Source organism: Hemiscyllium ocellatum, chromosome 18, assembly GCF_020745735.1.
Source record: "Hemiscyllium ocellatum isolate sHemOce1 chromosome 18, sHemOce1.pat.X.cur, whole genome shotgun sequence".
NCBI classification, from domain to species: domain Eukaryota; kingdom Metazoa; phylum Chordata; class Chondrichthyes; order Orectolobiformes; family Hemiscylliidae; genus Hemiscyllium; species Hemiscyllium ocellatum.
The window spans coordinates 56,341,400-56,358,707 of NC_083418.1; the positions used below are offsets into that span (position 1 = coordinate 56,341,400).

At 42.3% G+C, this 17,308-nt stretch overlaps 1 protein-coding gene across 1 annotated transcript in view; it reads right to left on the minus strand.

Annotated features, from left to right (window-relative positions):
• kiaa1549la (KIAA1549-like a) overlaps nt 1-17,308 on the minus strand; it is a 164,065-nt gene that overhangs the window by 108,684 nt on the left and 38,073 nt on the right. Inside the window, exons 6-7 of the mRNA XM_060838554.1 lie at nt 3,537-3,596; nt 279-430 (exon numbers count right to left, since the gene is read on the minus strand). Of these exons, the coding sequence (XP_060694537.1) occupies nt 279-430; nt 3,537-3,596 (212 nt within the window). The remainder of the gene's footprint in view (nt 1-278; nt 431-3,536; nt 3,597-17,308) is intronic.

Below are 17,308 nucleotides of genomic sequence, written 5' to 3' on the forward strand. Positions count from 1 at the left end.
TCAAACAGAGACTTCTATTCAAACTGATTTCATTGACTGCACAATACTTTGGGATGTCCTTGGGATTATGACAATACTATAGAAATGCACATCTTCCTTTCTCTTCATGGGACCAAGTGCACAAACTGGCTGTTGCACCAGTTCATAAAAACAACTGGTAATTTTTTTAAAAACGTGTGCGTCAAGAAAGCTCCTTTTGCCATCTTTCCATTCTGGAGAAACAACCTTTTGCACTTAACAACGAATATTGCAGAACAAAGGCAAGGATTCTGCCTGACCTGTACAGTGTAGATACCGATTGTCGAAGCCCGTTTAAACCTTCGCCCTTGTTGCTGAGCTGCCACGAACAGGTTCGCTAACCTCTGCTCCATCAGGCTCGCAAAACGTTGATACTGCTCACCCAGAGAGCTATTGTCAACACCAAGGATAACTGTTTGAAACAGGAGGCAGGGCAGATTATGAAGCAGGTCAGGCTCTAAGTGATCCAAATCTCAACATCCCTGCATGGACTGCACAGTCGGCACGCTGAGTCTATCCACGGTTGGGAAATTTGGGCAGCATTGCACAATTTTTCACTTCATTTTCAATGTATCAATCACCGTATAATTATGTGGGAAGACATATTTACAAATCAGTGTTGTTTTGGTAGACTAAGCATGCTGCTGCTATATTGGCTGCAGATTAGCAGGAGACCATCCATCCCATTGCATCTGTGCTATCTCTCTGAAAGTGTGAACCACTTGAGGAAATGGAACTTTCTCCAGAGAATTATAAGTATCCACTTCCCTTTTAGAAGCTATTTTGAAGTCTTAGTGCAGCCCTGTTTTTGGACAGTCATTCCCACACTATGTAAAGTAGCACATATTCTCATGACCCCTGTCTCTACTTATTTATTCTCCAAAAATCTGGAAAGATCTTTAACATTTATCAATACCACTCTTAAATGTTAATTCTTTTAACAGATTCTTCCTCAATTTGTTTTCAAGAAGAGAGCTGCAATGTCTTTACTCTTTTTCTCATAGTTCAAAGAATCTCATCCTTAGAATCTCATTATAATTCTTTTCATCTTTAAGGCAAACAAAATTCTGGTAATGGAAGCCAGGAAAATGTACATAATGCAAATCTCAAATCACTAATTGTCAACTGACAGATCAGTACTTCTCAAGCCCATTTAGTGAGATTCAGACCATATTATCATTCCCCAATACAAGCTTTTTGCAGGATTTAACAAACACCAAAGAAACCAAAAGAAAATTACGATTTTTAGTTTACAATTTATCACACTAGCTGAGTTAGAATTACTAAACACCAAGAACTTTATAAATATGGATATTTAGAAGATATGTTTGGTGCAAATTTTCACAGAAAATCAAAATAAAAACACCATGAGACACAAATATGGTCTTTGTCTGAATTGAAATAGAACAGTGGAGAGGAGAGACATCAAATTAGATTGTTTGCTTTGTAAATGCAGAAGACAAAACTGAAGACAATGCCCTCATCGCCACTTCATTGGTGTGGATCACCTCAAGGTGAGAATTGACAAAATCCTAAACTATTATGCTCACTAATGAAATTATTCATAACCAATATATAAAAAATATACTATAGACCTGAGGTTCAGAATCTGTAAGCACATTATACTATGCAAGAGTCGATCCAATATATTCTAAATTGCCCATAGTGTTCAGGGATGTGTTAGTTAGGCGTAAATGTAGAGTAATAGGAGAGGGGAATGGGTTTGTATGGGATACTCTTCAGAGGGTCGGTGTGGACTTGTTGGGCCGAAGGGTCTGTTTCCACACTGTAGGGGTTCTAGGATTCTATGATTATGGCCTTGACATGGATCTAAACAGGGAACTTTATGGAGGTTTGGCAGCCTTTGCACCAACTGGAAAGCAGCGATAGACCTGGACGATTCCCTTCTGGGAAAGTCAGTCATATTGAGTCAAAAGACAGTCCAGAGGTCACTTGTGAACCATTCTTGGGATGAGGACATCAGGAGGCAGGAAGTCCTTCCTGCTAGGCCAGGAGAAGCCAGAACCTCTTTTGATCAGCAGTGCTCCAGGCAATTAAGTTACTGAGAATGTTGTCCAAAGGTTACAATTTTAAATCATGCTGTTGAAAACTGAAATTAAAAAAAGATCTGGTACTTTGTGGCCTAGCGTAGGAAAGCCAGATTATTGTCAATACCTGATTATGATTTGGAGACGGCGGTGTTGGACTGGGTTGTACAAAGTTAAAAGTCACACAACACCAGGTTATAGTCCAGCAGGTTTATTTGGAAGCACTAGCTTTTGGAGCGCTGCTCCTTCATCACCACGTCAAGCTCGTGCTTCCAAATAAACCTGTTGGACTATAACCTGGTGTTGTGTGATTTTTAACTTAATGCCTGATTAGTTCACCGAGGAATGCTGCTCTCGCTAGTTGGTCTACCTGACTGCCATCTTGTTTGAGAAATTCTGCCAGCACAGCACAACGTTTCACTTCCTTTTCATAGTACCATTCATTGCAGAGTTATAATGTGTGAAGAAATATTTTCAACTCAGTGTTGTTTTGATATACTATGTTGTTTTGGTGCCATAAATTTTGCAGATTAGGATACCATCCATCCCGTTGTATCTGTGCTATCTCTCTGAAAGCATGTTCTACTTAGCTTGAGGACTTTCTCCAGAGAATTTTAAGTATTTAACCAGATTGTACTTTGAATGCCATTGAAGATCCTAGCACACCACTGATAAAAAAAAACCTGGTATGTTGAAAACAGTCTTAGAGCAACTAGGGAAGGGCAATAAATGTTAGCTGCCAACATCACTTACATCTAATGAATAGGGTATAGTAGCACAATAGTTCTCTTACAGGAAAGGCCAGAGGCAGGAGTTCAAATTCCACAATGGCAGCTAGGGAACTGAGTTAAATAAATCTGGAACAGAAAGTTGGTATCATTAACAGCAGCCACTGAAGTACTGGATTATTGTAAAATGCAACTAGGTCATGACGTCCCTTAGTGAAGGATATCTGGGGCTCCAGACCAAATAGTCTAACAAACCGCTTCAGATGCAGTCTACCACCAGGGATGGCAAGACATGCTGGCCTTGACTACACTCCATGAATAAACAAACAACAATTAAGGTTTTGTTCATCATTCTCTATAAATCTTCAGCAACTCTTAAAAATAAAATGTCCTGAGTTAAATAATTCACTCCATAGATTTTACAATATTGGTTTTCCCTGAGGGACACTGGCCTAAATGTTCCTTCTCAATACTTGCGAAAACTGACAAACCGTATCTTAACAAGAAAAATGAACTTCTTTGACACTAAGCTGCTGTGGATTCTAAATTTAGGTTCTGGGTTATTTGTATCTGACTGGAAATGGCTGATGAATGATCTTCTGAGCAATGAAATCCCCTCCAGTATATTTGGGTTGAACACAACATTAGTGGAGGAACAGAATCATTGGAAACACAGTTAACTCCATGTCAGACAATGTTGAGTGTTTTTGGAAAAGTATTTTATGTGATGTGATTAACAAACCTGTAACAACCCAGGATTTCTCAGTTGCCAGTGAGGTGTCAAGATTTTCATATTCCAAAGCTAGAAAAAGGAAGAAATGCAAAATGAAATTTGTTTTAAGAGTGAAAACTGTGTATTTAAAATCCTTGTCAAAGAACTACATTCAAAAATCACAAACAGGAATAAAGCACGTCAATATGAATGCAAAAGACAGGAAACAACAGAGCTGGACAGTGTCTTCTGACAAGGATGAAATCGGACTTTGCTGATTGAAACATCAATGCATTTGAAAATTAGCGGCCAATTCATTAAGATTTCAATGCCCATGATTTCCTGGCTGGAATCTCACTTACACTCTCTCTAAATTCAAGTTCATCCAAAATTTTGCTTTACATTTGTTTCTGTTCCAAAAGGGCTGCATTTTAAAACTATTCTTCTTCTTCATTTCAAATCTGTCCATGGACTCTCCCTTTTCCAAACCCTGTAAACCCCTCCATGGTTGGACTTTCGAAACTTCTCCATTCCTCTGAAAGTTGATCTCTTGTGCATCCCATGGCTTCAGCCTGCCTCGGCCTGAAGCTCAGGAATTTGGTTCCCAAAACCCTCTCAACCTCTCCCACTCCTCCTTTAAGCCAGTTCTTAAAACCTACTTCTTGGCTTAAGTTGTGGTCAATCTCTTGATATCTCCTGATGCGACTCTGTGTCAAATTTCTTTGGTAAGGGGTGCGTTACTACAAAGAATCTGCAAGTTGCAATTTTGCATGACTTTGTAAAACAGATTTCACACCATTAAATCTAAATGGCTAAAGAAAACTTAACTCCCAGCTAAATGCCATCAAGACGATTGCCATTATGATCGATGATAAATTTGGAATACAAGAAATTCACCAAAGATCTTCAGGCAGCATCTTCCAAACCCACAACCACTTCAATCTGGAAGGGCAGCAGATATATGGGAACATCACCACCTTCAAGTTCCCATCTAAGCCACTCACCAGCCCGACTTGGAAATATATTGTTGCTCATTCACTGTCGCTGGGTCAAAATCCAGGAATTCACTCTCTTACGGCATTGTGGGTCAACCCACAGCAGGTGGACTGCAGCGGTTCAAGAAGGCAACTCACTACCGCCTCCTAAAGGGCCAATACGGATGGGCTATCAATGCTGGCCAGCCAGCGATGCCTAAGCCCCACAAATGAATAAATTAAAAAAAACTTCAATTGCCTCTTTGTTTAATACAACTACATACATTGCAGTGTTTAAATATACATTTGCAAGAACATAGCCCCCTAGCACGGCTTTGCACACAATTTGTCTAAGTGGATGCAATGGGGTGGTATGAAAGATCTCTAAATAGCGGGGGTGGGGATTGGGGCGGGGGCAGAGGTTCAGAAAATTATAAAACCAAAGGTAAAGGAAAAGGTAGGATGCTGCTTAGTGATGGGGTTGGGTTGTTACCTGAAAAAAAAGGAAGGGACAGAATGTGTGAATGTCATATTGTACCAAGGGACCATAAAAGCGCAAGGACACTCTATTAGAACAAACATAAAGGCTTTAATTCTTAATGCAAAAAATATTTGGAACAAGTTAGACAAACAGATGGTGCAAATCAAGGTCACAAGGACTTTAAACTAGTCAAAGGAGGGAGGGGGCTCAGGAGAGCTTGTTAAAGTTTCGAGAACCAAGTAAATAGAACAGAGCGTAAGGGAGGGGTCGAGAATCTAACTTCTAACTGGAGGTTCTTTCATTAGTAAGAAAATTGAAGCAATAGCAAGAAGCGATATACAGTAGGAAAGTGGAGAAGTGGTGTATTGGGTAGAGTTGAGGAACCGCAAGGAGATAAAAGACCCTTGATGGAAATTGTGTGCAAGCCTCCCCAGCTGTAGTCAGGATGTGAGGTAGAAATCAAAATCAGGAAATAGAAAAAGCACATAAGAAAGATAATTTTACAATAATCAAGAGGTACCTCTTGCAGGTGGACTGGGAAAATCAGGATGATAGTGGATCCCAAGAAAGGAATTTGTGGAATGTCTACAAGATGGTTTGTGGAGCAGCTTGCTGTAGAGTCCATTATGGAACAGGCAATTCTAGATTTGGTGACGTGTAATGATGCAGACTTGATTAGGTAGCTAAAGGTGAAGGAACTCCTCAGGGCAGTGGCCATAATAAGATACAATTCACCCTACAGTTTGAAAGGGAGAAGCTGGAATAAGATGTAACAGTATTACAATTGAGTAAAGGTAACTACAAAGACACGAAGGAGGAGCTGGCTATAGTTGATTGGAAGGGATGCCTACAGTGTCGCATCAGTGGCAGAAGTTTCTGGGTGCAATTTGGGAGGCACAGAAATAATTCATCCCAAGAAGTAAGAAACATACTAAGGGGTTAACAAGACAGCCATGACTGATAAGAGAAGCCAGGGACAGCATAAAAGCAAGAGAAAAAGCATACAATGTGGTGAAAGCTAGTGGCAAGCCAGGGGATTGGGAGGCCTTGCAAAACCAGCAGAGGACAAATAAAAAGCAATGAAGGGGGAGAAGATGAAATATGGAGGTAAGCTAGTTCGTAATACAAAAGAAGATTGCAAGAGTTTTTGTTAGATTAGACTAGTGGGCGGCACGGTGGTACAGTGGTTAGCACTGCTGCCTCACAGCGCCGGAGACCCGGGTTCAATTCCTGACTCAGGCGACTGACTGTGTGGAGTTTGCACATTCTCCTCGTGGTCTTTGTGGGTTTCCTCCGTGTGCTCTGGTTTCCTCCCACAGTCCAAAGTTGTGCAGGTTAGGTGAATTGGCCAGGATAAATTGCCCGTAGTGTTAGGTAAAAGGGGTAAATGTAGGGGTATGGGTGGGTTGCGCTTTGGTGGGTCGGTGTGGACTTGTTGGACCGAAGGGCCTGTTTCCACACTGTAAGTAATCTAATCTAATCTAATTAGATTCCCTACAGTGTGGAAACAGGCCCTTCGGCCCAACCAGTCCACACCGACCCTCCGAAGAGTAACCCACCCACACCCATTTCCTTCTGACTAATGCACCTAACACTATGGGCAATTTAACATGGCCAATTCACCTGACCTGCACATCTTTGGACTGTGGGAAGAAACCGAAGCACCCAGAGAAAACCCCCACACACACACAGGGAGAATGTGCAAACATCACACAGACAGTCGCCCGAGACTGGAATCAAACCTAGGACCCTGGTGCTGCGAAGCAGCAGTGCTAACCACTGAGCCACCGTGCCGCCCCTAGATTTCTAAAAGGTAAGAGCAAGGTAGAGTGGATTTTGTGCAACTGGAAAACAAGGTTGGAGAAGCAGCAGTGGAGAACAAGAAATGGTCAAGGAACTGAATAGGTAGTTTGCATTAGTCTTTGTGATGGAAGACACCAACAGCATACCAGTACTTCGTGAGAGTCAGGAAACAGAGATGAATGTAGTGGCCATCACTAAAGAGAAAGTGCTGGGGATGCTGAATGGTCTGAAGGTGGATAAATAATCTGGACTAAGATGGACTACACCTCAGAGTTCTGAAGGAGGAGATTACAGATGCATTGGTGGTGATCTTTCAGGAATCACTTAGAGTAGGCAAGATCCCAGGCGACTGGAAAATGGTGACTGTAATACTCCTGTTTGAGGGAGTTTAATGGGAGTAGTTTTCCATTTCTTTACAGCACAAAGGCTTCACACAAGTATGTCACCATTTTTAATTAAAACACCATCAACACCATCACACCAGTCTCCTTGTTGTCCTTTATCTCACCTTTCATGGGACTGTCTAATCGTAGTTTTAAAATCCTCACAGACAAGGTCTATGTATTTCAGGTCTCACAGCTCACCACGGGAAGCAAAGGTCCAATCAATTGCCTGCTGAGCATATACATCGCAGACAGCTCCACACAACAGGTGTGAGCTGCCAATCAGTGGGTGAAATAATCAAACAAACTGGTTGTGATCTAAATCCAGCAGGGGGTATCATGACGGCTGGTTCATTATCTAACCCCTGTCATTTAAAATATATGCTTTAGCAAATACTGAATATAAGACAATTGTTTTTTCCAAAGACAGTCAGTGGAAAGGGTCAAAAGGTCTTAAACATAACAACAAAGCTTTGCTCCTTGATGCAGAAGTTAATTAATTTACAAACACACAATATTCTATCACCAGCAAATTTAAAATACTGTTATTAATGTAATTTTTGTAGCTGCATTTGCTCCATGCAAAGTAGCAGAATAGAGATACACTTTGGGTTCATAATGCAGTCAAATGAAGGAAAAGCTTTGTGTCGGACTTCAACAAGAGTATTGCCAATCAACATCATTGCTGGTGAAATGCTAATAAGCAGCAGACTGGAACAAAAACAGAAATTGCCAGCAAAGCTCAATAGGTCTGGTGGCATCTGCACAGAGAAATCAGAAGAAACATTTCAGGTCAAATGACCCTTCCTCAGAACTGATAATAGTTTGGAAAATGTCGGTTTACATGCAGAAGATAGAGTGGTGAGAGGGCATAAGGAATAAACAATAGGGATGGATAGAGCTCAAAATCAGACAAGAACAGTTGGACAGACAAAGGAGTGGATAACGATCCAATCAAGATGGTGAATAGCTATTAATGGGGACGATTAGTGGCTAAGTATGGGTTGTGTGTAATAGCAGACCATGTGATAACAGATCCTGGTCTGTGGAGGTTGGCATAAGGACATGGGAGCATTCAAGCCCTAAAGTTGTTGCACTCGATATTGAGCCTGGAGGGCTGCAGGGTCCCCAAGCGGAAAATGAGATATTGTTCTTCCAGCTTGCACGGAGCTTCGCTAAAGCACTGCAACAAGCCTCAGGCAGACATGTTGGCCAGGGAGCAGAGTGATGCGCTGAAGTGGAAGGCAAAGCAAACTGACCTTTTCTGTTTGTCAAGAATAAGAATACAAAGCTAGACAAAACAAATTGTATATCAAACAGTCATAGAGTCATAGAAATATACATCAAGCAAACAGACCCTTTGGTCTAACTCGCCCAAGCGAACTACGTATCCTAAATTTATCTAGTCCTACTTGCTAGCATTGGGCCCATATCCCTCTTAAACCCTTCCTATTCATAAACCCATCCAGCTGTCTTTTACAAATTGTAATTGTACCAGCCTCCACCACTTCCTCAGGCAGCTCATTCCACACATGCACCCACCTCTGTGTGAAAAGGTTGCCCCTTAGGTCCCTTTCAAATCATTCCCCTCTCACCTTATACCAATGTTTAGTTTTGGACTCCCTCACCCCAGCAGAAGACGTTGTCTATTTATCCTATCTATGTTCTTCACGATTTTATAAACCTCTGTAAGGTCACCCCTCAACCTCCGACGCTCCAAGGAAAATAGCCCCAGTCTTTTCAACCTCTCTCTATAGCTCAAACCCTCTAACCCTGGCAACATCCTTGTAGATCTTTTCTGAACCCTTTCAGGTTATACAACATCATTCTATAGCAGGGAGACCAGAACTGAACACAGTATTCCAAAAGTGGCCTAACCAATATCCTGTACAGCTGCAACATGGTCTCCCAACTCCTGTACCCAAATACTCTGATCAATAAAAGCAAGTATACGAAATGCCTTCTTCACTATCCTATCTACCTGTAACTCCACTTTCAAGGAGCTATGAACCTGCACTGCAAGGTCTCTTTGCTCAGCAACACTACCTAGGACCTTACCTTTAAGTGTATAAGTCCTGCTCTGATTTGCCTTTCGAAAATGCAGTACCTCACATTTATCTAAATTAAACTCCATCTGCCACTTCACAGCCCATTGGCCAGGCTGATCAAGATCCCATTGAACTCTGAGGTAAACTTCTTCACTGTCCACTACACCTCCAATATTGATGTCACCTGAAAACTTACTAACTATACCTCTTATGCTTACATCCAAATCATTTATATAAACGATGAAAAGTAGTGGACCCAGCACCGAATCTTCTGGCACTCCACTGGTCACAGGCCTCCAGTCTGAAAAACAACCCTCCACCACCACCATTCACTGTCTTCTATCTTTGAGCCAGTTCTGCATCTAAATGGCTAGTTCTCCCTATATTCCATGAGATCTAACCTTGCTAACCAGTCTACCATGAGGAAATCTGCTGAACACCTTACTAAAGTCCTTCAGATCACGTCTACTGCTCTGCCCTCATCAATCATGTTCGTTAATTCTTTAAAAAACTCAATCAAGTTTGAGAGACACCATTTCCCATGCACAATGCTATGTTGACCATCCCTAATCAGTCCTTGCCTTTACAAATACGTGTACATCTTGTCCCTCAGGATTCCCTCCAACAACTTGCCCACCACCGAAGTTAGACTCACTGGTCTATAGTTCCTTCGATTTTCCTCACCACCTTTCTTAAATAGTGGGACCACATTTGCAGATAACACTAAAGTCGGTGGAGCAGTGGACAGTTTGGAAGAATGTTACAGGTTGCAGGGGGACTTGGATAAACTGCAGAATTGGGCTGAGAAGTGGCAAATGGAATTCAATGCAGCTACATGAGAGGCGATGCACTTTGGGAAGAATAACAGGAAGGCAGAGTACTGGGTCAATGGATAGATTCTTGGTCATGTGGATGTACAGAGGGATCTTGGAGTCCGTGTGCATAGATCCCTGAAAGTTGCCACCCAGGTGCATAGTGCTGTTAAAAAGGCATGCGGTGTGTTAGGTTTCATTGGTAGAGGGATTGAGTTCTGGAACCGCAATATCATGCTGCAACTATACAAAACGCTGGTGTGGGCACACTTGGAATATTGTGTACAGTTCTGGTTGCCCCATTACAGGAAGGATGTGGAAGCATTGGAAAAGGTGCAGAGGAGATTTACCAGGATGTTGCCTGGTCTAGAGGGAAGGTCTTATGAGGAAAGGCTGAGAGACTTGGGTCTGTTCTCATTAGAAAGAAGGCGGCTAAGGGAGGGATTTGATAGGCACTTACAAGATAATCAGAGGATTAGATAGGGTAGACAGTGAAAGACTTTTTCCTAGGATGATAACATCAGCTTGTACGAGGGGGGTAACTACAAATTGAGGGGCAATAGTTTTAAGACAGATGTCAGAGGCAGGTTCTTTACACAGAGAGTGGCAAGGGCGTGGAATGGCCTACCTGCTAATGTAGTCAACTCGGCCACGTTAGAGATTTAAACAATCCTTAGATCAGCACATGGATGATTTTGGGATAGTGTAGGGGGACAAGCTGAGAATAGTTCACAGGTCGGCTCAACATAGAGGGCCGAAGAGCCTGTTTTGCACTGTATTGTTCTATGTTCTGTGTTCTATTAACCAACGTCCAGTCTTCCAGCACCTCACCTGTGGCTATCAATGATACAAATATCCCAGCAATCACTTCCCTAGCTTCCCAAAGAGTTCTAGGGTACACTCTTTATCATATGTGGGAGGTTAGGGAGAGTTTACACGTTACTGAGGATAAAATATGCAATAAATGCAGTTAGTTGCGAATCCTATCAGATCAAATGGATTGGTTGGAGTGACAGTTAGAGACAATGAGGAATTTACAGGAGCAAGGGGGTATGATGGATGGCAGTTATAGGAAAGGAGAATAGCCACAGATACAGTCACATAGATGGGTTAGCTCCAGGAAAGGTAAGAGAGGGAGGCAAGTAGTGCAGGAGTCTCCTGTGGCTATTCCCATTTCAAACCAATATGCTGTTCTGGAAAATGTAGGGGATGATGGGGTCTCAGCAGAATGTAGCACGAGCAGCCAAGTTTCTGGCAGCGAGACTGGCGGATACGTTGGGTTCAAAGAGATCGATTGTGTTCAGGACTCTCCAGTCCGAAAAATCAAAATGGTGTGTTGCCTCCCTGGTGCCAAGATCAAGGATCTCTCAGAGAGGGTGCAGAATGTTCTCAAGGGGGAGAGGGCCCAGCAGGAAGTCATTGTACACATTGGAACCAAAGATATAAAAAGGGAAAAGGTTGAGATTCTGACGTGAAAATACAGGGAGTTAGGCAGGAATTTAAAAAGGTCCTCGAGAGTAGTAATATCTTCATTACTCCCGGTGCTACGAGCTAGTGAGGGTAGGAATAGGAAGCTAGGGCAGACAGATGCATGGCTGAGGAGCTGGTGTATAGGAGAAAGATTCATATTTTTGGATCATTGGAATCTCTTCTGGGGTTGAAGTGACCTGCACAAGAAGGATAGATTGCACCTAAATTGGAAGGAGACTCACATACTGGCAGGGAAATTTTCTGGAGCTGCTCGGGAGGATTTAAACTAATAAGGGTGGGGGGTGGGACCAAGGGAGATAGTGAGGAAGGAGATCAATCTGAGACTGGTACAGTTGAGAAAAGAAATTAGCCAAACAGTCAGGGCAGGCAGGGACAAAGCAGAGAACAAGGTAGGACTGATAAATTAAACTGCATTTACTTCAATGCAAGAGGCCGAACAGGGAAAGCAGAAGAACTCAGTGCATGGTTAGGAACATGGGACTGGGATATCATAGCAATTACAGAAACATGGCTCAGGGATGGACAGGACTGACAGCTTAACGCTCCAGGATATAAATGCTACAGGAAGGTCGGAAAGGGAGGCAACAGAGGAGGGTGAGTGGAGTTTTTGATAAGGAATAGCATTACAGCTGTAAGGAGGGAGGATACTTCCAGAAATATATCCAGGGAATTATTTGTGTGGAACTGAAAAATAAGAAAGGGGTGACCACCTTATTGGGAATGTATTATAGACCCCCTAATAGTCAGAGGGAAATTGAGAAACAAACTTGCAAGGAAGGGTAGTTATGGTATGGGATTTAAACTTTCCAAACATAGACTGGGACTGCCATAGTGTTAAGGGTTTAGGAGGAGAGGAATTTGTTAAGTGTGCACAAGAACATTATCTGATTCAGTATGTGGATGTACCTACTGGAGAAGGTGCAAAACTTGACCTGCTCTTGAGAAATAAGGCAGGGCAGGTGACTGAAGTGTGAGTGGGGGAGCATTTTGGGGCCAGCGACCATAATTCCATTATTTCAAAATAGTGATGGAAAAGGATAGACCAGATCTAAAAGTTGAAGTTCTAAATTGGAGAAAGGCTAATTTTGACGGTATTAGGCAAGAACTTTCAAAAGCTGATTGGGGGCTGATGTTCGCATGTAAAGGGATGGCAGGAAAATGGGAAGCCTTCAAAAATGATATATCGGGAGTCCAGAGACAGTATATTCCTGTCAGGGTGAAAGGAAAGGCTGGTAGGTATAGGGAATGCTGGATGCCTAAAGAAATTGAGGGTTTGGTTAAGAAAAAGAAAGAAGCATATGTCAGGTATAGACAGGATAGATTAAGTGAATCCTTGAGAGTATAAAGGCAGTAGGAGTATACTTAAGAGGGAAATCAGGAGGGCAAAAAGAGGACATGAGATAGCTTTGGCAAATTAAGTTAAGGAGAATCCAAAGGGTTTTCACAAATACATTAAGGACAAAAGGGTAACTAGGGAGAGAATAGGGCCCCTGGAAGATCAGCAAGGTGGCCTTTGTGTGAAGCTGCAGAAAATGGGAGAGATACTAAACGAGTATTTTGCATCAGTTTTTACTGTGGAAAAGGACATGGAAAATATAGAATTTGGGGAAATAAATGGTGACACCTTGAAAAAGGAAGTGCTGGGTGCCTTGAAACGCATAGAAGTGGATAAATGCTTTGGACCTGATCAGGTGTACCCTAAAACTCTGGGAAGCCCGGGAAGTGATTGCTGGGCCTCTTGCTGAGATATTTATATCATTGATAGTCACAGGTGAGGTGCCAGAAGACTGGAGTTTGGCTAACGTGGTGCCACTACTTAAGAAATGTGGTAAGGACAAGCCAGGGAACTACAGACCGGTGAGCCTAACATTGGTAATGGGTAAGTTGTTGGAAAGAATCCTGAGGGAAGGAATGTTCATGTATTTGGAAAGGCAAGGACTGATTAGGAATAGTCAACACGGCTTTGTGCGCGAGAAATCATGTCTTACAAATTTGATTGAGTTTTTTGAAAAAATAACAAAAAGGATTGATGAGGGAAGAGCAGTAGACGTGATCTATATGGACTTCAATAAGGCGTTTGACAAGGCTGCCCATGGGACACTGGTTAGCAAGGTTAGATCTCATGGAATACAGGGACAACTTGCCATTGGGATACAGAACGGTTCAAAGTAGAAGGCAGAGGGTAGTGGTGAGGGTTGTTTTTCAAACTGGAGGCCTGTAACCAGTGGAGTGCCACAGGATCGGTGCTGGGTCCTCTACTTTTCATCATTTATAGAAATGAGTTGGATGTGAACATAGGAGGTATAATTAGAAAGTTTTCAGATGACATCAAAATTGGAGGTGTAATGGATAGTAAAGAATGTTACCTCAGATTACAACGGGAGTTTGATCAGATTGGCCAATAGGATGAGGAGTGGCAGATAGAGCTTAATTTAGATAAATGTGAGGTGCTGCATTTTGGAAAGACAAATCAGGGCAGGACTCACACACATAATGATAAGGTCCTAGGGAAGGTTGCTGAACAATGAGACATTGGAGTGCAGGTTCATAGCTCCTCGAAAGTAGAGTTGCAGGTGGATATGATAGTGAAGAAGGCATTTGATATGCTTTCCTTTATTGATCAGCGTATTGTGTGCAGGAATTGGTAGGTCATGTTGAGGCTGTACAGGACATTGGTTAGGCCACTGTTGGAATGGGTTGGAGGATTTGAGCTATAGGGAAAGGCTGAATAGGCTGGGGCTGTTTTCCCTTGAGCGTCAGAGGCTGAGGGGTGACCTTATAGAGATTTATAAAATCTTGAGGGGCATGGATAGAATAAGTAGACAAGGTCTTTTCCCTGGGCTGGTGGAGTCCAGAACTAGAGGGCATAGATTCAGGGTGAAAGGGGAAAGATATAAAAGTGATCTAAGGGACAACGTATTCATGCAGAGGGTGGTATGTGTGTGGAATGGGCTGCCAGAGAAAGTGGTGGAGGCTAGTGCAATTGCAACATTTAAAAGGCATTTGGATGGGTATATGAATAGGAAGGGTTTGGAGGGATATGGGCTAGCTGTGGCAGGTGGGATTAGATTGGGTTGGGATATCTGATTGGCATGGACGAGTTGGACCGAAGAGTCTGTTTCCGTGCTGTACATCTGTATGATTCTATGACCTGATCAGGTTCCGGGGATTTATCCGCCTTTATGCAGTTTAAGACGTCCACCTCTACCTCATCTATAATATGGACATTTTTCAAGAGGTCGCCATTTATTTCCCCATGTTCTCTTTCATCCATATCCTCCTCCACACTAAAGAGTTAAAAATCACACGCCACCAGGTTATAGTCCTACAGGTTTATTTGGAAGCACTAGCTTTTGAAGCGCTGCTCCTTTATCAGGTGGTTCTGATACTCCTTGTGATGAAGGATCAGCGCTCCAAAAGCTAGTGCTTCCAAATAAACCTGTTGGACTATAACCTGGTATTGTGTGATTTTTACCTTTGTATCCGCTCCCCACCCCCCACCCCCACCCCCAGTCCAATACCGGCATCTCCAAATCATCTCTTCACAGTAAACATTGATGCAAGATACTCGTTTAGTACCTCTTCCATCGCCTGCGGTTGCACACATAGGTGACCATGCTGATCTTTTAAGGGGCTCTTTTCTCTCCCTCGTTACCCTTTTGTTCTTATTGTATTTGTAGAATTTTGCGGGATTCTCCTTAACCGTATTTGCCAAAGCTATCTCATGTCCCCTTTTTGTCCTCCTGATTTCCCTCTTAAGTATACTCCTACTGCCTTTACACTCTTCTATGGATTCACTTGATCTCTGCTTCCTTCTTATTCTTAACCAAAACCACAATTTCTCAATAATTCAGCATTCCCCATACCTATCGGCTTTGGACTTCACCCTAACAGGAACATACTGTCTCTGAACTCTCGTCATCTCATTTTAGAAGGCTTCCCATTTTCTAACCATCTCTTTACCCGTGAACAACTGCCCCCAATCAACCTTTGAAAGTTCTTGCCTAACACCACCAAAATTGGTCTTTCTCCATTTCGGAATTTCAAATTTTGGATCCGGTCTATTCTTTCCCATCCCTATTTTAAAACTCCTCGAATTATGGTCACTAGTCTCAAAGTTCTCCCCCACTGATACCTCAGTCACTTGCCGGCCTTATTTCTGAAGGATATGTCAGGTTTTCCACTTCTCTGGTCGGTATATCCACATACTGAATCAGAAAGCCTCATTATAATGATTTGACAAATACCTTTCCATCCAAGCTCTTAACATTATGGCATTCCCAGCCTATGTTTGGAATGCTAAAAGCCCCTACCATAAGTCTATCATTGTCACAGGTAATGGCGGTCTCCTTACAAATTTGTTTCTCAATTTCCCGCTAACCACTAGGGCATCTAGTATATGGGGGGAGCTGGCATGGTGGTTCACCCAGAAATCAGAAAGGTGGCAAAGGCTGGGCTGTTCTTATCAGGGATAATTTTGTGGCAATGATATTACAGCTGGTGAGCAGGAGAAGGAATTGGGACAACAGAAAGTGGCCACTAATAGTAACGGATCATCCTGAAGTGTTAATTCGCTTTCTTTCCAGCTGAACCACAGAATGTTGCATCTTCTCTTTTTACTTCAAGATTTCAAACTTCCAGACTATTTCGCTTTGCAATATTAGCGCACGGTTGTTCTTTAATGTCCTCCGCTGGATCACTTTTGCTGGCATAGGTGTTTTTTTCCTGTCCTCACAGCAAGATTAACGAGGTGTTGAACTAAAGAAAAGGCATGAGGTAATATTGCTTTTCAGAAACAGTGCTGACTCCTGACCCATGGACTATTGCGCTCGCATTGCTTCCAGATGTGAAGCTACTCCAGTGGGAAGATCCATGGGGCCAGGATGGATCAAGCACAACTTTCCATAAATAATTTAACAGGCAGCTCCAAAAGAGTTCTCACAAAATGAAGATCAAGAGCTCTCCTGAGACACATACCTGGAAAGCTTATTTACAAACAGATTCCATGTCAGGAAGGCACAAAAGAAAATGTGGCTTGTCCCATTACAATACCTTTAGTTTAGGAAAACATCTACTGATGCTTCACAGGAGTCCATACTCAGAAGAAAACCTGACCTCAAATCCAAGAAGGAAATATTGGGAAAGATGACCATATGATTAGTATTTAGTGTAAATTTTTAAAGAGTATTTTGAAAGTCAAGAAAGACCAAAACTCAGAGAGATTAAGGGAGGAAATTTCACAGCTTAGAATCTAACATTCTCTCTTACTTATGTATGTAATATTGGTTCTGGTTTCCAATGATTGCTTTAATGGTCCTGCTGACGCTGACTTGCATCGTCCATCTCATTTAATTCTTGACCCTCCTGCAAATACTGAAGTCGTGTGTGATTGGACAGATTTGTTCAGTTACTTTATGCTCTAGACTTAGCCTTGTTGTACAGGCAAGGTTCATAACAGCTCCAGTTCAAAAGCTCTGAATACTTCCCCTACGTCTGTCTCTCTTCTACCCTCCATTTGTCAAAGATCATGGACTCGGTGAAGCAAGGTCGGGATTCAAAGTGTGAAAAACATCTAAAATGGATTATTGCTTTTCCAGCTGTGACATTAGCACAATTAACGACAATAACTGAACAGATGGAATTCCAACATTTTGGAATGGTGTGAGGGAGTGACTTTTTTTCTTCCCAGAGTATATCAGGGTCTGGGACGAAATCCCTCAAAGTGTGCTAGAAGCAGTTCCATTAATGAATTTTAAAAAACACTTGAATATGCAAATGATGCAGCACAGCCTTTAGAGCTGCAGACCAAG